Source organism: Toxotes jaculatrix, chromosome 7, assembly GCF_017976425.1.
Source record: "Toxotes jaculatrix isolate fToxJac2 chromosome 7, fToxJac2.pri, whole genome shotgun sequence".
In the NCBI taxonomy this organism is placed as follows: domain Eukaryota; kingdom Metazoa; phylum Chordata; class Actinopteri; family Toxotidae; genus Toxotes; species Toxotes jaculatrix.
In genome coordinates, this window is record NC_054400.1 from 13,770,995 (window position 1) to 13,795,574 (window position 24,580).

At 39.6% G+C, this 24,580-nt stretch overlaps 4 protein-coding genes and 1 non-coding gene across 5 annotated transcripts; 3 read left to right on the forward strand and 2 right to left on the reverse strand.

The window, feature by feature from the left end:
* Positions 1 to 1,651: 1,651 nt before the first annotated feature.
* On the reverse strand, positions 1,652 to 3,698 carry c7h2orf68 (chromosome 7 C2orf68 homolog). Its single transcript, XM_041042465.1, has 4 exons — positions 3,236 to 3,698; positions 2,852 to 2,967; positions 2,614 to 2,759; positions 1,652 to 2,515 (listed from the first exon to the last, which is right to left on the reverse strand). The coding sequence occupies exons 1-4, from the start codon at positions 3,343 to 3,345 to the stop codon at positions 2,393 to 2,395; spliced, it is 495 nt and encodes a 164-aa protein (XP_040898399.1). The 5' UTR covers positions 3,346 to 3,698; the 3' UTR covers positions 1,652 to 2,392.
* Positions 3,699 to 3,709: 11 nt separating this feature from the next.
* usp39 (ubiquitin specific peptidase 39) lies at positions 3,710 to 8,701 on the forward strand. The gene is made up of 13 exons (XM_041042462.1): positions 3,710 to 3,886; positions 4,197 to 4,275; positions 4,388 to 4,482; positions 4,566 to 4,702; positions 5,050 to 5,202; positions 5,297 to 5,522; positions 5,661 to 5,735; positions 5,952 to 6,019; positions 6,341 to 6,529; positions 6,982 to 7,124; positions 7,303 to 7,438; positions 7,578 to 7,664; positions 8,406 to 8,701. Exons 1-13 carry the CDS (start codon positions 3,826 to 3,828, stop codon positions 8,457 to 8,459), a joined length of 1,503 nt encoding a protein of 500 aa, XP_040898396.1. The 5' UTR covers positions 3,710 to 3,825; the 3' UTR covers positions 8,460 to 8,701.
* Positions 6,759 to 6,832, forward strand: trnal-cag. Its single transcript has one exon. It is a non-coding gene; the product is annotated as a tRNA-Leu (tRNA).
* Positions 8,702 to 8,709: 8 nt separating the features above from the next.
* sftpbb (surfactant protein Bb) lies at positions 8,710 to 12,754 on the reverse strand. The gene is made up of 11 exons (XM_041042463.1): positions 12,608 to 12,754; positions 12,335 to 12,387; positions 11,860 to 11,934; positions 11,517 to 11,639; positions 11,017 to 11,154; positions 10,817 to 10,897; positions 10,548 to 10,731; positions 10,306 to 10,448; positions 9,982 to 10,062; positions 9,532 to 9,642; positions 8,710 to 9,278 (listed from the first exon to the last, which is right to left on the reverse strand). The coding sequence occupies exons 1-11, from the start codon at positions 12,657 to 12,659 to the stop codon at positions 9,234 to 9,236; spliced, it is 1,086 nt and encodes a 361-aa protein (XP_040898397.1). The 5' UTR covers positions 12,660 to 12,754; the 3' UTR covers positions 8,710 to 9,233.
* Positions 12,755 to 20,723: 7,969 nt separating this feature from the next.
* Positions 20,724 to 24,358, forward strand: LOC121184258 (eosinophil peroxidase-like). The gene is made up of 10 exons (XM_041041826.1): positions 20,724 to 20,894; positions 20,990 to 21,122; positions 21,443 to 21,572; positions 21,761 to 21,967; positions 22,062 to 22,422; positions 22,560 to 22,720; positions 22,816 to 23,074; positions 23,485 to 23,655; positions 23,786 to 24,023; positions 24,136 to 24,358. The coding sequence occupies exons 1-10, from the start codon at positions 20,825 to 20,827 to the stop codon at positions 24,341 to 24,343; spliced, it is 1,938 nt and encodes a 645-aa protein (XP_040897760.1). The 5' UTR covers positions 20,724 to 20,824; the 3' UTR covers positions 24,344 to 24,358.
* The last annotated feature ends 222 nt before the right edge of the window (positions 24,359 to 24,580 follow it).

Below are 24,580 nucleotides of genomic sequence, written 5' to 3' on the forward strand. Positions count from 1 at the left end.
GGTCATTTTCAGCCAATTGAGAAATGGTGAAATTGGAGATAATCTGGTGAGCAGAAAACGAGGTGACATGGGAGTGTGTTCAACCTCTCATAACTTCAGTCACATGCAGACTGAGGAATGAAAAGTGAGCTGGAGAAAGGCGTGGACAGTGTCGAGAGGAGTGTCTCTGTTCCACCAATAGGATGCCGGATCCCGCTCCTCATTGACAAGGGTTTGCATAACACTGGAATCTTGGCCTGCCATGTGGTCTGAGGATGAAGTTTGCATATTTTCATGCATTTATGAAAACAATGAATTAGTCTCCCACTGTAGTGTGGATCAAAAACTTGGCTGTCCTAACATGAAGTCAGCTTAGTCTTTTTCCATAGCCTGGGGATGGTTGTGGAACTTTCTTTTTCCACTTTTCAGCACAGAGATGGGAAAAAATACAGTCTGTTTGATGCAACAACCACACATTAAACCTATGCACTACTGCAGGTGTCTTTTAAAGGGAACTTTAAAACTTTTTAAAGAAGTTTTATTTCCTTACTTCTGTATTCAGGGGGCAGTTGAGTCAGTGTCTGTGATCTACAGCTTGACATCCCTTCAAGGCAACTTTGTAATAGGTGACAGGCTAGCGTGTTTGACTGAAGGGGTGTTAATAGTACATGCCTAGCTGGTTCTAGCTTGCTCAGTTAGCCCTAGGCTGGAGAACAGAAAAATAACAGCAAACAATCCTACGGGTTGGAGGGTGGGTAAAAAGCTAACAATACCAGCTCATAAAAATTGTTCTGGAAAATTAAACAATCACTATGTCAAAACAGGCTATTATCAGGAGAAAAACTCTGGTGATACTTAGGTGTAAAGTCAGGAGCAGCTGCGCACACAATAAATTTTGCATTTTGAAGTCCTAGGATGCAATGTTGCTCAGACAATGTGTGGCTCTGCAAAGAGTAAAATCAAAACCTCTGAAATGAGCCTCTGTGTGAGAGCTCAGCCTGGCTTAGTGCATAAAAGACAGTAATGTCTTATCTTGTCTATAAAGTCAAAGACCTGCTAATTGTCAGGCCAGCAGAACCCATTTCTGTCCACAAACTAGCCTGCAAATTCAAGGTTTAGTTCTCTGATTTCTGTTTTGAAATTATTATTTGTACACCTTAAGGAGCACCCATAGGCCATCAGACTGTCTCAGATCTCCAGTTTTTCTTTTAAGTTTTAATAAAAAACAATGAAATAATATTGCCTGACATTCAAAAACGTTAAATTTTAGAATGACAACTGACATTGTATTTTATATGGCAATTACACTGTACAGTTGGGTTTTTGCAGATATAGTGAAATGTTAATATGCACCTAAATGATAAAAACTAATTTGATGGTTTGGAAGAACAGCAGTTGTGGCTTATGTAAAGCAGAAGCAGACAAGGAATGCAGAGTTGGAAAACTGATTCATACTGCCACCTGCTGAACACATGGTGTGAAACACCTCCATCATTCAACTGAAGCTGATATTAGACATTATATATTCCTAACAGTGTATATTTCAAGATGGAAGTGACATGTTATTTTGCCTCTCAGATTTGAGTTTCTACAGAACATCAAGACAGTAAGAAAAAACAAATTCACATTTTGTCGCTGCTCAGCTCCTTACCTTCACATCCAGACACATTTGGACAGTAATAAATGGCTTTTATGTATACGTCACTGTGCATACAAAGAGTTGCATCCTCAAAAAAAATCACAGTATCAAAAATAAAACTCTCTCAACAACTCCAAATAAATTAGAATATTGAAAACAATGAAACACAGTTGTCCCACAAACATATTGTCAAGGCTACATGCACTAAAGTCTCCAACTCAATAAGAAACAAAACTAAATTCTCACATTTATAAAACAAGATCACTGACCGACAGATGCTCTGTTCAAAACAATTTACCAAAAAAGTTTAAATCTTGTTTGTGAAAACTAGATTTTTGTAAACATGAGAAACACAGGACGTGCAGTGGAGGATGAAGGTTAACGGTAATCTGTCAAAGAGTACCTGCTCATTTCTGAATTTTATAGGTCCAGTCAACTCAAAGATGTATAAAAAACAAGAGTTATGAATCAGGGTATGAGGTAAAAGTTGAGGGTGAAATGAAGTAAATATGAAAATGACAGTTAACTCCTGACCAGACTCTCTATGGTAAGTGCTGTTCCTTCTCCTTTAATAACAGAAGACTCTACTTGATTGTGGGACAACACATTGGATCTCTGCTGACAGTCACTGTACAGGATCCAGTTCCTCATTGTGCCTCCAACACTGCCAACATCGTTAATGCTTTGGAGGAGCACAGAACTGCGAATAAAATGTTATTCCACAGGCTTTAGCCTGTAGCCCTTTTGCCAATAAGTTTTTGCTTTTGATGTCAATCAGCGTTTGTCCCGTCTTTTGTCCATTTCCTTTCGAATCCGAGCCTCCAGAGCTGCCCTCATCGCTGAATCCAAGATGTTCTTTTCTGCAACACGTTCCACTACCTTCTCAGGCTTATCATCCTTTGGAAACAGAAAGAGAAGATTAAGACCAAACAAAACTAAAGTAGACCAAAGCACACAAAAAACCAGAAACATCAGGCAAAGGGATGTGCATTAACCTTGTGCACAAGGAAGGATGTAATGGTACCAGAATCCGCCTGATAGTCAAGCCAGAAGAGTTCAGTCCCATGGGTCTCAGTCTCTGTGCTTGAGCCACTCTCGTTCCACTCTTCAGCCTCAGCACCAGCCCCTGACTCTGATCCATCTGGAAAATGAGCACATGCACATTCTCTTCACCCTATTTAGCAGATGCACTATCATCATTAGAAACCTAACAAGAGGGCACATCAATCTTACATCTTCGTCGCGGATGGTACACTTGGATGTCGGGCCGACGCGGTCGTCTAGGGGTTGTGGTGTGCCTCCGCCGCTGAAGCTCTTTGGCTTGTTTCACCTCTTTATCATAGTCATCTCTTGAAGACAGGGAATCAACATTTTGTTATGGATTTGAAATATACACAGTATTATACCAGATACTGTAATATACCAGATTACTAATATTTTCACTTTAGGAGTAAAAGGTTATGTATTGGCCCTGCCAATGAACCGTTCTTCACCATCAGATCAACCCATGTTAAAAAGAAAAGTGTAGCTTGAGCTCTAGATATTGTGACTGGATGTTTTGAACTAGTTACTATGCTATCTGCATTAGCATTAGCTAACGTTGGTTGAGGAAATCACCTAGCAATCTGGTTCCTCCGGATATGGTGCAGGAAGCCGTGGCTCATATCCAAACGGCCCCCGGGTTTGTATTTCAGCTCATGCACTTCTTCGTCCCTCAAAATATCCATTTTAACAGATAGCTTCAATATGGTGACAATATTTATGAGCTAATGACGCTAATGGTTGCAACTAGACTCAATCAGAGCACTGACAAAAAGCTACATGCTAGCTTTTGGAAATTTGTTGTCCAACTGTAACACTCCCGGAGTATAAAAATTAATAGTATAAAAAAATATACTAAGCATTGTTTTAAGGACAAACTTTACTAAACGTATCGAATGAAGTTAAACATAAATGAGAAAACATTCAATAGAAGCAGCGGATTATACTGCCATAAATCTTCCGAGTTATCACGTTGGTTTTGTCACTGAAGAGCTCAAGGATCGATGTTGCCTCAAACTCCGGGATAGGTTTTTGTTTACTTGCTCACTGCGACGTGCAAACACCGCGAGTTTCGACGCGCACGGTGCTTGTCTCATTCATCTAATCCAAATAAAGTTGTGCGGTTTCTGTTAGCTTGACATTAAGCTCGCAAGATAACTGCAGCGATGGTTTCTCTGAAGCGAGAAAGAGAGGCTGAAGTGGACGACGATGACAGCGAAGACGGAGGCAAGTTTATTTACTTCTAACGTATGTCCTACGTTTGGTTAGCTTTTAGCTAGGTTACTAGCAGTTAGCCGAAATAGTGTTCGATTTTGTTGACGGGATGGGTCAGTTGTACAGGGGCGGCTCGCGTAATATTTCTTGAGTGTGGTTTTAAACTGCTGAAATAAAGCACCGCCCTTCCAGCACACCCTGTTTATAAAACAAACCCACCATCTCCTAACAAACTAGGCGCTATGTTAAGTAGCATGATTAGCTTGCTTTCATCCAATTGATTGGGTTCACCCTGTTGGTTATGTTCCCCTTTATGTTGCAGTTGCTGCCAAAATAGGACGAGGACGTGTAGTAGAAGACCGGAGAAGCCGCCACTGTCCTTATCTTGACACCATAAACAGGTAAGAGAAAGCTGAACGTGCATGGCTAATGTTAGTGCTATAAATGCTAGTTAGCCGGATCCTCCTCTGTAGCCGTGCAGCTGATTCCCGGTTTCGACTTTTAATACTTCAGGAGTGTGCTGGACTTTGACTTTGAAAAGCTCTGCTCCATCTCTCTGTCCCACATCAATGTCTACGCCTGCCTTATATGTGGCAAATACTTTCAAGGTATGTGAATTATCTGACATTTTAGCCAGAATCAAACACTTTGTTGTGTTGGGGCTGATTCACTCATATATGCTTCCTTGTAGGTAGAGGCTTAAAGTCCCATGCTTACACTCACAGTGTACAGTTTACCCATCATGTGTTCCTCAATCTGCACACGCTCAAGTTTTACTGTCTGCCAGACAACTATGAGATCATCGACTCTTCACTAGAAGACATCACTGTAAGTAAAACCATGGGGTTATATCCTGATACTGTGTGTGTCATGCGTTTTGATACAGAACGTGGAATAAATGTTCAGCACAATTTCAAATGTAAGCAAATTTAAATTTCACAGTGACGGAGACTGATTGTAGAGTGGAGAAATAAATTGGGCCAGTAATGATATTGAATTGATTTATTTGAGAGTTAAATGAAATTCAGTTAACAATAAAAAAGTAAACCCGTTTGATAAACATGTAATGACTGTTACACAGTTGATTAAAGATTGTTTTAGAGCACCATTATTGACATGGTGCCATATGACACTCAAAATATTCTTTGTATATATATTAAATTCTTTTTCTACAGTACGTGCTAAAGCCAACTTTCACCAAGCAGCACATTGCAGGACTGGACAAGCAAGGCAAACTGTACCGAGCCTATGATGGTACAACATACTTGCCAGGCATTGTGGGGCTCAACAACATCAAAGCCAATGACTACGCCAATGTGGTATTACAGGTATGAATACCTCAGTCTCAGTGGACTTAATCTCAACTTAGTCATAGTCTTTTAAAATAATACAAGCTGTTTCATATTTGCCTCTTCTCCCTAGGCTTTTTCCAATGTTCCACCTTTACGAAACTACTTCCTGGAGGAAGAAAACTACAAAGGAATCCGCAGGCCACCGGGGGACATCATGTTCCTCTTGGTGCAGAGGTTTGGTGAGCTGATGCGCAAACTTTGGAATCCAAGAAACTTCAAGGCCCATGTGTCTCCCCATGAGATGTTGCAGGCTGTGGTGCTGTGCAGCAAGAAAAACTTCCAAATTACCAAGCAAGGTAAAAATTTGTGTTGCAACACATATTAAAGCACAAGAATAGAGGATTAATATCAAACAGGGTTTCAACACTCGCTGCTGAGTGGAGTATTCTGTTCATACTGAAGGGTGTGTGCCTGATTGATTTTCTTTTCTGCAGGAGATGCTGTGGACTTCATGACGTGGTTCTTGAATGCTCTGCATGGTGCTCTGGGAGGCACAAAGAAAAAGACATGTAAGTAGGAGAAGAATTAAGGAGGATGTATCCCTTATTGTTAGATCATAATGTACATAAACAGTGGGAATTTGACATGTTAAATGTACATTTTTCACAGTTGAAAAAAAAATGGAATGCAATTTTATGTTTTCTTTAGTTTTTTTGGCAGGCTCTAAGGCACATTTTTACAACAATGAGAACTGATCTCTGTTCTCATCTCATTCTTCCCTTTAGCAATCATTACTAAAGCATTTCAAGGCTCCATGCGGATCTTCTCCAAGAAACTTCCACACCCAGATTTAGTAAGTTTTCTGCTTGTATCTGAGCCCATTAACTGATACTTATGAACCACATGAATCATGTTACTAATAATGAAGTTAGATATAGATATTCCTTTTCCTTTAAATCATTTTAAGTGTTTGACCATAGTTGAAAAGAACTTTACTTCTGAATTTATATTCTTATCAACATATGAGGGCCAGTCAAAACTGAAGCTCAGATGTGAGGAAAAGGACAGAGAGAATACTCTTCATTTTTCAGATGCCCTCAAATGTACCTTTCCTAACACAGTCAATTAATGTTTTACTGTGTAAATTTGGATTTTTTTTGTGTTAATTTTCTAGCCACCGGAGGAGAAAGAGGCATTGCTTGTGACAGAGGAGTACCAGGAACAGATGTCTGAGTCCACCTTCCTGTTTCTGACACTTGACCTCCCAACAGCTCCATTGTACAAGGATGAGAAGGAGCAGCTCATAATCCCTCAGGTCCCTCTCTTCAACATCCTGGGCAAGTTCAACGGCAGCACAGAGAAGGTACAGATTCACTCACATCCTCCTGTCTTTGATTAATCAATTCCACAATTAAAAAAAAAAAACCTTGCAAATGTCGCAGTTACAAGCTGTGTCATTACTTAAAATGCTTTCTGGGCAAAGACTGGATTGTAATGTTTTGACATAGAAGAAACAGCTTTATTCAGCTTCCAGACTGACATAAATATTAATAATTCAAATACAAAATCTCTGCACACTTACTTGTCTTGCTGCCCGGTTAGCTCAGTTGGTAGAGCACGAGACTCAGTCTCTTGGGGGTTGTGGGTTTGAGTCCCACTCTGGGCAGCACCGCCTCCCATGGGCCCACCGCCTGTGGGAGGTGCCGTAGGACTTCGGTGCGTTGCGGATTGGGCGGTAGTCGCCCCCTGGACCTGGGCCTGGACCAAGATAAGCGGCAGATGATGACATGACTTTCCTGTCTCATTTAAATTCAGGAGTACAAAACCTACAAAGAGAATTTTCTCAAAAGGTTCCAGTTGACCAAACTGCCTCCGTACCTCATATTTTGCATCAAAAGATTCACCAAGAACAACTTCTTTGTGGAAAAGAACCCAACAATTGTCAACTTCCCTATCACGTAAGTGCTGTACACATTCTTATTCAAAGTGCCTGATGAAACCCTGTACTAGTAATAAATGGTTGTTATCATTGTTCAGTGTAACTCTTTCAAGAAGTGATGGCAAGGTCATGTGAATTTTGTCCACATGTATAAAAATGCATTTGTTCATGTTATCACTTTGTATTTGCTTCAACAGGAATGTAGACCTCCGTGAGTACTTGACAGAAGAAGCTCAAGCTACAGAGAAGAGCACAACTTACGACCTCGTCGCCAATGTAGTGCATGATGGGAAACCCTCTGAGGGAGCGTACAGAATACATGTTCTTCATCATGTAGGTTGCAGACCGATATTTCTCTAAAGGGCCTGATTTTTTGTAGCATTAACTACAAAGAACCAAACGCATGCTTTAAATCTTTAAATTATGTTCATGGGTTCAAATGTTCAAATCTGTTATAATATCTCTTGATCAGGGGACCGGGAAATGGTATGAGATGCAGGATCTGCAGGTGACCGACATTCTCCCACAGATGATCACACTTTCAGAGGCCTACATCCAGGCAAGTCCTCCCACTCAGTTTATGTGTGTATGTATTGGAATATGTAACCGCTGCAGAGCCTTGGCTCCATTCTTTTCCATGCTACATGACGTGACATAAAAAATTCATCATGTGTCATCCCATGGCATTCACAGCACACTCGTTTGTCTTTCAGTTTTTAGAGGCAAATGTACAATAGTACACACAGGTGTAGATTCTGATTATTGCATTGGTTATATTCAGCGTGTATTTAACTTCTAATACTCTGGAGAAATAGTGGTTATATAAAATAAATAAAAAAAAATAAGCTAGTATTACTCTTCACAACGTGCAGGTTCATTTCCAAGCAGAGATACATTAAAACATTCTAAAAAAAATCTTCATTCATATAACGTAAATACATTTTTTAATTTCAAAGGAAGAACCAGGTCATGCCTCCCTGAAGAGCTGCTAGAGAGAACTGAATTAATCTGGTGTTTCAGCTGTGATTGTAGTGATTTCAGAGCCTCTGCCAAGAATAAAGTTAGTGGGGGATGAATCCTTGTACAGGTTATTAGAATAATGTGTAGGAGTTTCAGCAGAAAGATGTTAAAGATGTTAAGATTGTTAATAGCTTTCAAAAACCTATATTTGCTGAATATCATACCAGATGGATGTTTTAAATAATTATAAATTTAAAAACGGTCTTTTTGTCTCTTCTAACAAAAAGCCCAAATTTGCATAGCGCTTACTGTGGTAATAATTGTTTGTTTTTTTTCCTAGATCTGGAAGAGACAAGAGAGTGACAATGACAAAAACAACCACACAGGGGTGTAAGTGAGGCAGGATTTTCTTCAGGGTGAATGGCCAGAAATGTGGTCACCATTTAGGAAATGAACTGGGTATTTAAGTGATTGAAAACAACAATGTAGAATGAGAGCGGCAAGAGAGCATCAGGACTTTTTTCTTTATAGCCACAAAAAAATAAGAAAATAAATGTAAATGTCTCCATGTCCATGTTTTTTTCACAGTTTTATCTTTTTACAATGTGGAAGTTTCTAAATAAACAAGCTCCAGGACACATGTCTCTGTCTGTATGTAGAATTTAATGACAAAACTTTTGATTTCATTTAAGGTCTAGGAGTGTTATGTGCTTATTAGCACCAGGGCTCATTGAACAGCAATAAATTAAGATAAGCAGCTTTGCAACAGAGTGGCGTAGACAATTGTCCAAACTGTCTTTAATACATACTGAGTTCACCTTACAGCTAACATAGGGACAAAGTTTTTTTTTAGTCATAATGACAATACATAGTGAAATATATAGAATAACACTTCACAAAACCGTTAACAGCTGCAGAAACTGATGTCTTAGACTGAATCCCAGGCCCAGTCTTGTGACACGTTACTTCTTGATTTCGTGCAAACCAGAGTACTTCATGATCAATATTTATGGCTGATTGATTGAAATAGCATATGAAATGAATAATGTCCCTAAAAAGTAAGTAAAAAGTTCAGTGCATTACATTTATAAAACATTTAACAGTGTAAGAATTTGTGAAAAGAAAGTTCTTTGACTGCACATATCTTCAGAGTTGCAGTCAGTTTGGTTCACTCGTTCTTCCCCCACATATATTTCTCACAGAAAGCTTGGTTCTGACAAAAAAAATGCAGAAATGAGATGTGAAAGTTGGTATGTGAAAATTATTCACAAAAATACATTAACACTATATCAAGTAGAACTGTGCAGTTCATTGTAGAGAAAAAGAGACATTACTGTGCTCTAATGGCAGAAAACTGTTAATGGAAAAAACATGCATGTTGTACACTGTAATTTTCAGATAATGGAACCGACCTGTACATCACATTTATCAGTTGAACTAGCAATAACTGACTGGCTTTAACTTACACCACACTTCCGAGCAGTTTCGATGTCTTTGCACCAGTAGCTTGGTCCCCAAGTGCAATGATTCTTTCCCAGGGGCTCCAGCTTCTTCGAAGCAACACACAGATCTGCTCTCTGCAGGACAGATGGGACAAAAGATCCCGTCTCATCATACTATTGCAAATTATGTTAGAAAATCAACTAATGATGGAACAGTTTCAGTCACCAAAAGACGTGTGTTGCTTTAAGTGATGGTGCAGTTCATGTCGGTCAGTTTGCTAAATTCACTCCTGGCGAAGGTGTCTCTCATTAATATATGGAAGTAGATTAAGTCACTGCAGACAAATCCTCTTGTGGATCTGTAATACTGTATATAGATTTTTGGATATAAAAGTTTCCTTTTTGTCCCTATACTGAGATAGATCATTGTACTTAGATTTTTTATTTGATCTTTTTTTTAAAGCTCATTCTTACTTCACAAGCATATGGAACATCCATTTGGTTTCCCAAAACCTTTTGCAGTCGAGATCCATAGATTCTGGTGAAAGCCTCGCACTGAAAAGAGCAAGAGAGTTACTTCACAGTTTTTCATGCAAAGATTTTCTTTGGTTGCCTGATTAAAATCTGCTTAAGGCCATGTGTTCTAATATATACAAGTATGTAATAACAGGACAAGTAGAAGCATAATATATTATCAGCTGACTGGCTGGCTTAAAAATAAAATAGGGATTTGTGAAGGATTTTGTTAGTTAGGAGGACTCAGGAATATTTAGTGCTAGTGGAAGCTGAGGGTCAGACCTTAGGGATGGCATTGGGGTGATCGACACACACAGAGTGCAGAAAAGAGGAAGTCTGAGGTTCAGAGGAGTTACGATCCAGGTAGAGTCGGCTCAGCACAGCCAGCGTGCGGCAAGACTCACAGTCCGAGGGGAAGGACACCTCTGGGAAATCGGTAGAGGGTTAACTTGGTGACAGTGAGGATGTGTGAGGTCCAGGTCTAACCTATAAACAAATTTATTCATGTTGAACATGAGACTGACCTGGAAGAGGCTGCTCCTTGAACAAACAGAGATGCAAAAGAGTACATATTGTGTGGGGCGCAGCAGACGATAAGAGGAATTCGACTATCTGTACACCATATTTGCTGATGAAATCGTCACATTTGTCCTTATAGCTGTGAGGCACAAGATTGCAGACCTCTCCCATGAGCTTCATTAAAGCATCCTGCAGGGCAAGACAAAGAGGATGGTCACATTGACATGGCGTGATGCATGGTGAAGCAATACATTGTGACACAAAAAAAAGTCACCTCAGTCATATTTTGGGGCAAAAGGGTCTCCAGTTTCTTGATGATAAACAAACACAGGCTGCAAGCTGGGTTGAACAGCTCCTAGAGAGAGGATTAGCTGATGATATGGCTATTTATATAATACAAGTAAAAGAAACCCAACAAAACAAGTTTCACTTCAACTTTCATTTTACAGTTAGCTTCTGCTTTCTCATACTAACATGGTTGCTGACAGCTGTGCCAAGTGCAGGTCTGGATACGTCTTTATCGGTGGCATGTTGGGGAAGTTTCAGCAGTGGGGACGTTTCCTCCTTGTGGGCAGCACAAAGTCCAAAAACCATACAGGTCTCACGTGGTTTCTACAAAAACACAAATGATCTGACGTGAATGCTGGCCCTCCCACATTGTTCACTGCCAACCCTGTATTATGTTGTCCTATCTTCCTCCTTTTCCTCCTTTCACCCAGCCCGGCCATCGGCAGGAGGGTGCCCCATATGAGCCAGGGTCTGCTCATGGTTTCTTCCTGTTAAAGTTCCTGTTAGAGTTTTTTCTTGCCACTGTTGCCAGAAGTGCGTGCTCTGGGGTCAGGCTTTGGGTCTCTGTAAAGTGCTTTGAGACAGTTTTGATTGTGGAAGGTGCTATATAAATAAAATTGAATTGAAATTAAAAGTCATCTCTTAAGGCCATGCATTGTTTTCGCGTGTTTAGAGGCTAAACTCACCAGGTGACCAGGTGTTTGCTGCAGGACTTTGGGCAAATACATCTTCACCTGTGAATCACACTCTGATGCCTGTTCTTTTGGGAGGCTTTGGCAGAGAGCATGCAAGGTTTCATATACAGTCTCCTGCAAAAGGCACAGTAGTTAGTGGATTGTCTATTTTGTGATAGCGCTTAAATGTGTTATACACATCCACTTTAGGTTTAACTTCGTAAGATTTTACAGGGATCCCAGCTGCTGGGTGTGGCTGCCGATTTCAGTATTAACCAATTCTACAAACGTGAGCAGTAAAGTGAAGTGAAAGTAAAGTAAAGCAGCTCAGCCAGTGAATCACCCAGATTTTCACCTTAGTATCTGTGCTGGAAATCATGTTGGCGGACAGCTGGATGATCTGGCTGCACTCTGAACAGACGTCCAGTGTCTAATAAGGAGAAGCCACAGCAAGATAATTACAGAGGCCTGAGCACAGTCATGTCAACACAATTTAAATCAAACATAAAGCAGGACTTGTCAGTGTTTTCCCTTAGTGCGTGCACTTTTTCAGGGTAGTGTAAGGAAATGTTTGTAGCTGAAGCCCAATGACTGCATGCGGCAAAAACATTATCTCTAATTAATAATTGCACTGACGTGTTTTATTTCAAACATATACTGTATGCCCAAAGAGTATGTGAATGAGACTTCAGCATTTTTTTAAATACAGTTTAAGTAAGTACAGTAGGTCTCTGTGTGTATTCATTAGAACTGAATAATGTTTTGTTAACCTTTGAAACATTTGACAAAACTGTAAAATAAACAATATAGAGAATAAAAGTCAGGATTACCAGAGATTTCTGTCTGATGAGCGACAAAGGGTCTATGATGAACCTGGAGTCTCCTTTAAACCCCCAGACAAAAAGAGAAATGACAGACAGTAAAAATGTAAAAGATACACCATTTTAAATACTTAAGCGTGGGTCAGAATATTTGTGCAGTGATTATAAACCTTAATAAATCCCACAATCGCATTCTTGATCTATAACAAGAGAATTAATGGCGACCGATCAGGTGACAGTGATGCAGAAATTAAAGTCGGCTTCACTATAGCTTCGTCTTACCGGGACTCAGAGACGCTGCCAGTATCACCAGCACAAACCCAGATGCTGACATGATGCGAAGGGGCACAAAACGATATGAAGCGCAGATGATTTTGGTCACAATAACATCAGTGCGGCTGTTTGGGTCGCACCGGAAATACAGGTTGATAGTCTCATCCAATCAGAGCGGTAGATGTGAAGCGCAGGCGCCGTGTGTCAAATTATAAAAGCAAAAATGCGATCATCAGCTATTAAATGCTGCTGCTGTAAATCTCGGAACTTCCTAGTTATGCTTGCACTGCATAGTTAAATAAATATAAATACCTCCAGTCTATGATCACACGATACTGTCTATACTGTTCTAATTGTATTAACCTTTTCTCAAGAAAATAACAATACAGATATAATGTGATCTATGTGGGTTCTGTATGTGTAGATAAAATATTTACTCCTTGCTGCACATACCTGGAGTCTGGTTAAGACCTATACTGTATGTCTAAACCATAGACTGTATATAGTTAATGGTCTAAGCAAAGAGGAATTTGTGTGACATCATATGTAACTGTTTTACTGAAATGAAGTCCACAACTCATATTTGAAAATAACAGATCATGAAGTCTTCTGAAATGACCAACAGATGGCAGCAGAGCAAAAGAATTAGACAAGGCTTGAACTAGTTTTTCCCCTACAGAATGCTCTTTCTCAGAAGGGCATTTTTAAAAGTTTCACTGTGGACAGTGTGATATACAGATGCCAGAGGACAGAGTTCATCAGCATGATGAACATCACAAGAATGTTCAGGTGCTGGATGAGTCAAAAATTTAGGTTTCATGAAATTATTAATGTAATACTGTACCATATTTAAATATGTGTTCTGTGCTTTCATTTTAGATTACACTGAGACACTGCATCATAAAAATTTCAGCAATAACTGGAAAAAGGGAGGTGCTCTTACCTTTTGACCTGTTGTGTATTGATAGCTTCTCTGTTATTTCTTTATTTAATGATCTAAGTATCTGCTTATTTTGAGCAATCAAACCTGTTACACTTGTCTTGTCATCACTGCCCTATTAACACTATTTACATTTGGTGTGAGGCACAATTTTGTGGTCACCATAGATACAAACAGAACAAAATGTCAGTAGAATATGCAGCTATTGATTTAAGAGGACCTGTGTGATTACATGTGTTTACCAGCTAAGATGTGACTGTGCAGGTGAGTCTGCACTTCATTGTTCACAGAGATTCCAGTGTATTATTCCAGCTATAACTACTTATAAAAGCGAAACCTCAAAAATAAGCACCAAATAAATTTTTACTTTAGTTTTACTTAAGGATTTCTGCATGAACCGGAGGAGGATTTTTATAAGTGCTGACCCAATCAGACCAATACAGGTTCTCATCATGAAGGATGATGCAAACTGATGGACCTTTGTCCTGAGGTTCCTTTTTGCAAATAAGACAGCAGCTTTGACAATGCAAAGGTCTGGGCTAACATGCAAGCACATAGTGTAATGTACCACTAATGTATGAATTAATGCAGGATGTATTATGAATCCCTTTTGCTCACAATTAAGAAATAATCAAGTAATTTTGATTCAGTTCTTGATGGATTAATACATTAACTTCGATGCTACCAAATTAGCTGGATTCCTGTTACATAGAAAAGAGCATTTCAGATTCATACATTTGACCAGTACCCATTCTAATATACAGTGCTGACTCAGTATGGGGACTGTCTGATTATTCATTACTCATGCTTTCTCTTGGCTACTCGAAGGTTTCACCATAACGATGCATGATTTTCTCAGAGATAATAGGACAGTATTTAAACTTTAAACCACTGTTTTTGCTGCTCACACTTTCTGTAATTTTACAAGAACCAAACAGAGCTGTATCTATTAACAGAATAAAGCATTATTTCAAAATTTCATACAAAGCACGCAGCATGCAGAACTAGCAAGAAAATCTGGCCTTTTCATTACTATCATGTATTGCTCTGCAGAGTTGAGGGCAAGTCTGAGCACCTGCTTGCACTGTGGCTCTTTTCAATCGGCTTATTTTACTTTTGCCACTGCCCCGTCTTTCTGCATTCTTCTGGACCCATTTGTAATCAATCACTAACGACGTAGTTATGTTATGAAGACTACAGACAATTGTTTTCACAAACTCAGCAAGTATCAAAATACTACTGAAAAACTCCATTACATAATCAAAAGAATTTGTTTCTTATAACATGCATTGTTTTACAGAGCTTCAGCCTGCTCTGAGAAGCTTTTTTTTAAAACTGTGATCCAGACTGCTTGGACCACACTGTCCCAAATATGTACTTGTACACTAAAGTGAAATGCATGAATTCCAAAAATGTGAACCTACATAAAAATGCTTTTTGATAGGATCTTTTTGCAAAGACACTGAAAAACAAATGGAACAAATAAAAAAAAAAACAAGTAAAGTGGGCCCCCCTTCTCTTATGTAATGTTATCTTTGCCTCTGCCAGCAAACACAGATTATTGCAGGTTATTCTTAAATTTTGTGAACGAGTTTGCCGATTATTTGTAAGCACTTCCTTACCCTGGAAACGCTCTTTACTGCAGCACATACAAGAAGTGGCAGATAGGACTAAATATGAGGAAACATCACAAGCTAACAGACTTTCCCATTCCATCTGCAGTGTACACAAAAGAAAAGCATGAGAAGACAAAAGAAACCAAGACAATCATGAAGGTGTGACAAAGTCAACCTGTGGATTGACAGAGGTCATACATGAGCACATGCCTACACACCTGCATGCAATAATGACAATACCCAAAACCCCATCAACAGCACATAATGCCAAAATCATCTCCAAATCTTATTAAAGATGTATTTGTTATTTGTGCATATAAATAAGGCTACCTATCAATCAATCAATCAATCAGTCAAACTTTATTTGTATAGCTCCTTTTGTGTTTTTGGTGTGGTTAAAAGTACTTCACAGATGACTGAGGCTCAAAAGCTGTACTACTTAATCTGAGAGCTGATTAAGTAGTACGAACAGTGAAGGTTAATTGCCATCTGGATGTGTCCTGGTGACTACTTTTACTAGGGTTGTCTTGGTGCAACGATTAGCCTGAAAACCAGACTGAAACATTTACAACTCGTAGTTTGAGTTAATAAAACTGAATGTATATAGTTTTTCTAAAAAAAATGTCTCAAAAGTGGAAGATTTGTTTTAAAGAGACTTCAGAAGTGCAGTCTCAAATGCTGTAGGGATGCACTGAATGGTTAAAAATTTAAGGACCTCCTCCTGCACTGAATTAAAAACATTTGTAAAAAACATTGTACACTAAAAACAATGAAAAATATGCAGTAGTGGTCTGAGAGAATTCCATAATAATAATAATAATAATAATAATAATAATAATAATAATAACAATAATAATAAATACCTAGTAAAATATACAAATACTATAAAACTGTTCCTAAAAAGAGGGAGCGAACATTCTTTGTCACATGTCACATGATAACCCGACTGTGACTACTACGATTTCTCTGCCACATTTAACTGGACACTGACAAGGCCTTCCTGGTAAACTACTAAGTCACTTTTCCAGTTTGGCATCTCCAGTTTCCTCCTGCATAACATACTAACTCCATTCCTTTCAATCAAGTAGGCAAATTCTTTACCCAGTGAACCAGTGAGGTGTCTGACAGGCTATTGCTCACTGCTACTTCCTTGTGCAGACAACCAGATGCCAAAGGAGAGATAATCAGAAGGGATGTCCCATCAAGGTCTTTAAAGGTGACATCTCACTCTGGCGTTTTTTTTGTTTGTTTGTTTGTTTTTTGGAACCAAAGTAACATTCAGCTCACCTGTGGTTGTTGTTTTTAATGGGAATTTGTGACAAGTATGTTTACTTTGAGCAGCCAGTTTTATTACCAGCAGTTTCAAATGAATTTGAATTTACATTCAAGACAATGTCTGAAAAGAGGAGAAGGAGCGAATTTATAAGTTTCAGTAATTGTTGTCTAGTTTAGTGACAATTGTTTGTAGGTAGGCTTTTTAAAAAAAAAATAATAAAATTTTTTTTAGATAGAAGGTATTTAAACAGTTTCAGTGTGGAATAACATAATAACACACAATGTGGTTTTGAGCACTTACTGCAACTTTTTTGTAGTTTTGTAGAAAGAATTCTTTGAACTGAATTGCTGATAAAACAATCAGAGTAATGTGTTACAGAAATGACAATCTCTACTGGTAGCTTTTTAAAAGAACTGTCTCAGCTGATATGATATTGCGAAGGAGAATGTTCTGCAGTGTTGAACCTAAAACAATCCCCCTTTGTCTCAGGCCCAGGACCATGAAACATTTAAAAACATTATATTGCCAGACTTGAGGAGTCTTGGTGTAGCATAAATTATTAAAATACCCAAATCACATAAAAGTAATCAAAGCAGTCTTAAGCTGAATTCTAAAACAAAGGGGGAGCCAATGAATGTTGCACAAAGACTATAAGTAGGAGCAGCTGCTGGATTTGGAAGTGTATTTTTCTATTGTACATTTTATATTTAATGATAAAGTAAACATGTTTTTAAGTACAGTCACTGACATTAACTGGATTTTTAAGTAGTTTAGGGAACAAGTATGTTGTGTGTCAGTTTTGTTTCTGAGATGTCATAACTTCCCATCACACCGGTATGCCTACTGCCTCTAAATACTAATACAGTTGCTATTTAAAGCTATGGCTACTAGTTTTCCTGAACTTTGCCAAACATTGTTTACTGCAATGTATTGCAATTACATACTTTATTACAGGACACCAGTCTGTGTAATATTGAAATTATTTTCGAAGTATGACTGTACACTTACTGTGAGATGTGAACTGTCCTGATAATTGTTAATCATTACTATTGTTAATGAATCATTTAGTAGACAGTCATCACAGCCCACATTACAATTATTTATATGGTGCATGTTGTCTGACAACATAACACTGCTGGGAACACTCGCCACCAAGAGCCTTTGAAAAACTTGTATGAACAGCAGTTGTCGGATGCAGTAACATCCATGTGCTGCTGCCAGTCAGCCTCTGCCCAAACTGCATTCTCCTGCCATCATAGATCTCCTCCAGTATGTAAAAGAGAAAATCCCCACCCACCACACTGTGCTCACCCTACATGGTTTTGTCATTAATTTGTCTGCTATGTTCAGTAAACTGTCTGGCAAAACATGTTAAGTTTCAGTTTGTATATCTTCCAAATGACAGTTCCAAGTGACATGATTGACTGATAATAACCTCCAGGACTGAATTCCAACTCCAAATCTCTAGGACAGTTATTTTAAATGTGTTGACTGCAGATTGAAGGCTGCAGATTAAAGAAAATACAAGAATGCTTGCAGTATTTATTTGGGTAGCTACAAAATGATGTCAGATAATGCATGTTAGTAAAAAGTACTCAGGTAAAGTAAGTGCCCCTAAATTGCGTTGAAGTACAGTACTTCAATATGTGTACGTAGCTTCTTTTCACCACCACTGAAATGAGAAATGAAATTAATGTTCTTCTGAGCTGCCCCTTATAAAACTGAAAATGAAGCGAACGCACAGCCCTCTTCAGTCACTACAAGGAGGAGCCTCAAGAGGGACTGGAACTTCCAAGCAGCGCTCAATGTCACGCAGTTTCCTGGTCAGAAAATGTCATTTCTATCTCAGCAGTGAAGCATGATGAACAGCTGACAGACATCCAGCTCCATATAACACACCATGTATTATAGACCTTTAACCTGAGCTTAAAAAGTTTCTCACATTTTTAGTTTTAAGCTAAAATATGTGATCATTTTAAGAATAGTTTATAGTTAGTGAGAGCTTCACTAATTTAAGGCAACGGGAAAGACCGCACACTTTATGACTGTTGATGACAGCCAGTAATTATGGCTTGTGGAAACCACGTCTATGAAAAAATGCTTTTCTTTTCCTGGTAGTGATCTGCATGATTACTGTCAGTAGATGCTTACAAAGTGTCAACTTAATTAACACTACAGTCACTGACAAGATAACAGCTTTTTGGTTCAATCTGGGGGATCAGCTTAACAAAATTATTTAAATAAACGATCTGTTAATAACCATCATATAATTGTTATGTATTATTAGCACTGACTCTAACAATCATTATTCTGGCATTATGGGTCTACTGAACCTAAACAGCAACAAGACTTACTTCCTCATGGTGTTTGCATGTCATATTTAATTAATGTAGGCATACTGTACATTTTAGACAGATTTTATCAGTGGCTTGTCATGCAGTCAAGCAACAAAACCAGAGAGGCCGCATGCCTGAAGGAGTGCCAAGTTAGCACAGCCCACTTTTCCTGATAAGAGTTATTTTTGACATGTAATGAACAGCACATGCAGAGTCAGGAAAATGATCTACCATTAATTAAAGCAAATGGGGTAAAACACAATAAAAAAAATTGAAGATCACGATTAAAAGGGATGAAATAAAATCCAGACAGGCTATGAAAGGTGAAATTTTAGGTAAAAAATATCAAGGTTCAGATCCTGAAAACAGGTTGTTCAAACAGCTTGCAGCAAAAGAGCTAAAAGCTGCCACACTTAGGGTTTTAGTTTTGCCCTGCAGAAAACTCAAAAACTGATTGTGGAAAACCTGGGGGGCCTTCCTTAATAGTTTAAAAGCATTTTAAGTAATACCGCTCTCTGAATATCTTAAAAAATACCATTAAAATATTGATGTCTGGCTAATAGAGAGCACTGTGTGCTTTTGTTAAAAGGTGTAAAAGTGTAACTCGAATCTGATTCAACAAAATGAAAGAATTTTTTTTCTTTTGGATGATGATGTAGTCCAGATAAAAGCATTATACCTTGTGTGTTCTGTAGATGAATATATGGGGATTATGCACTGAATTGTAGGGTTGGCTGCTTCTAAAATTGGGCGCATGTTGGCAGGAATCAGTTTGATATGACATATGATATGTCTGTATATTAATCACACCTAGTTTGTTTCATATATAAATGTATGTGTGTGCATAGGAGCTGTAGATAGGTGTGTTTGCTTGTTAAGTAAGAGAAATATTTTAACACAAAGAGCCCCAAGTCACAAAGCTGCATCATGGAACCATTTTGACAGACAGCTTTGTGTTGGTGGTTTGTTGAAATTCTGGGCTCTACAGGGCTCTTTTTAGTTTCCTGTTAAACAGCATGTCCATTTCTTTAACCATTTACACGGCTGAAGAAAGATGCCCCAGGTGTCACCAAGGGGTGTCTCCTGCCACAGAAACCACTATATATATATAGACGACAAACTGGTGCAAAATACACAGACTCCTGACTGGAGCTGAATGACCAAACTGGGACTTGCAGAACATCACAGGTACTGTGGTCAACCTTCTTGTCTAACTTTTTAACTTGCATTTAATGTTTCTTCACACTTGTGAATAGTAGATGTAGTTCACATTCAGGCAACCATGCACTCCTTATATATTTCTAAGTATTAATTTTAAAGAAAGAACTGAACCCCCCCCATGTATTTTATTGCTTTTGGTTATTGTGTACATGACGGGGCTGCACTCCTCTTTTTCAGGGATGAAGTGGTTTTTGTGCCTGATAGCCGCAGGTCTTTACCTGTGTTTGCAAAGCTATGTGAATGCTGGTAAGTATCATATCTATTAAATTAAATTAAATTAAACTGAGTCATTATAAATGTGTATAAAACATTGCATATTATTTTGTCAAATATAGGGAAGACCAGAGATGAATATACGAATTTACTGAATATTAAAAAAATGTTTTTTTTTTTAAGAAAGAAAGAAACCTGCAGACAACAAAACTTCAGTAAAAATCAAAAAAATCCACTGACATTTCGTAAGAATGAGAAAATGAAGAAAGCATAGTGAAAGGTGACTGGATTGTGTTTAAGACAACAGAGAGCAGACTGACTGCAAGGGTTTTTTTTTTTTGCCATCAGAATCACGTTTGAGCAGAAGTGTCATTGAAAAAGCTGTGACTGAAGCAAAGGCCACCGTGGACTCAGCTTATGAGTACTCCAGAAAAGAGTGAGTGTACAAATCTGCTGAATTTCAGTCAGTAGCAGTAACATCTAAGTACTCATAAATCCGACCCCTCCACACAATACAGGAGCATTAACCGTGTGAGGAGGAATGCAGCGAATCCTTCAGACGTCCTGCGCCTGCTGAAGCAGCCCGCGGGGCCAACCCGTAATGTTGCCCGTGCCGCAGACTATATGGATGTGTCTGTGAAACTGATCAAGAGATCTCTGGAAAGACGTCACAAACGCTCCATCAACGCCACAGGTGTGAATCCAAAACTGTTTTTTTTTAAAATTTCCCTTACAAGTTACTAGGTTATTTGGCTAAGATGTTTTTTTTACCTTGCCTCTGTGAATTAGATCTGATCTCTGAGGAGGATCTGCAGTTCATTGCTGAACTGACGGGCTGCTCTCCCCGACATCGCATCCCTCCTTGCATGACAACTCCCAATTTGGACAGGTTTCGCACTGCAAGCAGCACCTGCAACAACAGGTGAGGTAGCTGCTGAGTAGCAAGTTTAATGGAAGAACCAGGAAAAGAACAAGTCACCAAACATGTCCACAGCTAATTGACTGCTTAATTTCTGCACCTGGGGCCAATCTGAATCTTGCCAAAGATTTTCCTCCCAGCTCTGTCTTTTTCTTCAGTTCATTTCAAAAGCAAAGATGTGAAAAAAACAGGAGTGGATGGTTGTCGTGCTAACATTGCTTTAGGAAAATGTTGCTTGTAATGTCAAAGACTGGTACATGCTGTACATGGTACACTCATATGCAAGACAAAGAGAAAAAAACAACAAGGATTTTTTTTCTTAGAAAAAACACTCGCTGGGGATCTGCTAACACACCTTTAACCCGCTGGCTCCCTGCTGAATACCAGGATAAAATCTCTCTGCCCAAAGGCTGGAACCCTGAGCGGAAAGTCAACAGACATTTTCTTCCATTGGTATTGTATTTGTACACATCTATCTATCTATCTATGCAGATGGGATTAACTGAACAATTACCTAAATGGTTAATCACATCTGCAGTGATGCTTTCAGGTATTTCCTCACTTGTAAAATAAGAGGTTGACAATGATAGGTGTATAAATCACTTTTACCAAGGCACATTTTTTCTACATTGTGTTCTCAGGTAAGAGAAGTCTCCAACCATATTTTGCGCACAGCAAACGCTGATGTGGAGAGTGACCCACTCTACACTCACCTGGTGACAATCTTCGGCCAGTGGACTGACCACGACCTGACCTTCACTCCTCACTCTCCTGTCATCCGCTCTTTCAGTAACGGTATTGACTGTGACAAGAGCTGTGAACGCACAGAGCCCTGCTTCCCCATCGAGGTAAGCATTATTACATTACACAAGAAAAGATGTGAATGCATCTAAAGCACACACACAGTGTGTGAGTGCTAACTGCTTCTTGTCATCTAAACAGATTCCCAAGCAAGACCCTCGCTTCGGCAAAAACTCAGAGGAGTGCATACCCTTTTTCCGCTCAGCAGCAGGTTGTGGTTCTGGCAACACAGGCCACTTGTTCGGTGCAAGCACCATCCGTGAGCAGATGAACTCTCTCACAGCTTTCATTGATGTGGGCCAGGTGTACGGTTCAGATGATACCAAAGCTCGCTTCCTCCGGGACCTCTCCTCAGACAAAGGCCTTCTAAGGGTCAACACACAGTACACCGACAATGGCCGTGAGCTCCTGCCCTTCACCAACATGGGTGCCAACATGTGTGCAACACGAACCCGTATTACTAATGATGCTAATGCTGAGGAGGTACCCTGCTTCCTGGCTGGTGAGTGGCAGCAAAGACACTGACATACAAAGTGCACTGCAAGCATTAACCATGCATTGTAGTTGTCATAGTTACAGCTTAGGTAAAACAACCTTTAATTGTGATAATTAAAATATGCCTTCTGCTTTGTCTCCCAGGTGATGAACGCTCCAATGAGAACATTGGTCTGACCTCTCTGCACACACTGTTGATGCGTGAGCACAACCGTCTGGCACGTGCTCTGGCCAAACTCAATCCTCACTGGAATGGGGAGAAACTCTACCAGGAGGCCCGCAAGATCATGGGAGGATATTTCCAGGTTGGAGAGGAGCTTAGCTGCATGAATAGCACAAATGTTGCATTAATGATTGAAGGAGTGGTTCAGTTAACTCAGTCTCTGTTTTGTTTTTTCAGGTTCTCACCTTCAGAGACTATTTGCTCCACATTGTTGGTCCGGAATTTGTTTCCAAGCAGCTGTCCACCTATCCTGGCTATGATGAAAGTGTGGACCCCAGCATCTCCAATGTGTTTGCCACAGCTGCCTACCGATTTGCTCACCTGATGGTTCAGCCTTTCATGTTCCGTCTTGATGAGAATTACCAGGAGCACCGTGATTACCCCACCCCACTGCTGCACAAAGCCTTCTTCACACCATGGAGGATCATCTTCGAAGGTATGACCAAGATCTTTAGCTTGATAGTATTCACCTTAATGGAAAATCAGTCAGACTTGTATTAACCACTATAGTGGACAGAAAGACCGATTTGCTCACCTGATGGTTCAGCCTTTCATGTTCCCTCTTGATGAGAATTACCAGAGAATTATCTTCTTATAAGCAGTATAAGTGTAAGTGAGCCATTGGTGCCAAACTAGATGGACTATCAAACCAAAAACAATGGACATGAAGCAGCTAAAAACTACTATGAGCTCCAAAGAGGGGGCATGATTCTCAGTGGGATCAGCAGCACTATCAGAGCTTTCAAATCACAACGGCTCATTGGTTAATTCAATATTGATGTCAAAAATGTAACAACATTTTTAAATAATCCAAATTAATTTGTCCCTATCTCTTGTGCTCCTCAGGTGGGCTGGACCCAGTCCTGAGGGGGCTGGTGGGTCGCCAGGCCAAGCTCAACACACAGGATCACATGATGACTGATGAGCTGAGGGAGAGGCTGTTTAAATTCTCCACCGAGCTGGCGCTGGATCTGGGCTCTCTCAACATGCAGAGAGGCAGAGACCATGGACTCCCTGGTATTACTCCGGTTCAGTAGTTTTAGTGTTTTCTGACTTGTATTTCTAGGATGTTGTCTGCATCTGTGCCTTCACAGGCTTCAGAGAACAGACACTTTGTACTAATGTCACACTATGTGCTCCGTCTTAGGTTACAACAAATGGCGCAAGTTCTGTGGGTTGTCACAACCACGAAATCAGAAACAACTGGGAAGAGTGCTGAAAAATAATAAACTGGCCAAGAGCCTGCTTGATCTCTATGGCAAACCTGACAACATCGATGTGTGGCTGGGAGGAGTGGCTGAGCCATTCGTCCAGGGAGGAAGAGTGGGACCCCTGTTTGCCTGCCTGATTGCCACTCAGTTCCAAAGAATCCGCCAGGGAGACCGGTATGCAGACAGGAAGCAGGCTTGAGGTTACATTTCTGTCAGACATGTACTGGAGATGTAGAGATAGCTGCGTTAGCCACTGGTTTAGACATTAACATACTGTCATTTTCAGGCTATGGTGGGAGAACAAGGGGGTCTTCACCGAGGCTCAGAGGGAGTCCCTGAGGGAAACATCACTTGCCCGCATCATCTGCGACAACACCGGTATCACCGAAGTACCAGAGCAGCCCTTCCAGTACAGGGAGAGAAGGTCTGGTTACACTAAATGCAGGAACATCCCTGCCTTTGACCTCAGTCCATGGAAGGAGAATACGAAGTAGAAATTCTCACTGCAGCAGCAAAGACAGCTAGATCTCAGGGAATCTAAATCTCCTATGTAGGAAGAGATTTTTCTTCACACTGCTGCTGACTCACAAAACATTATTCAAAACGTTACAGACACAAAACTGCAATTTAAACCCTGTGTCATTGTTTAGTGTCATTTTGAATATTTTCTATCAGCTGTGTCAAATGAAATCATTTTCCTTGTGCAGCTTACCTACAATTTTTATTTAAAT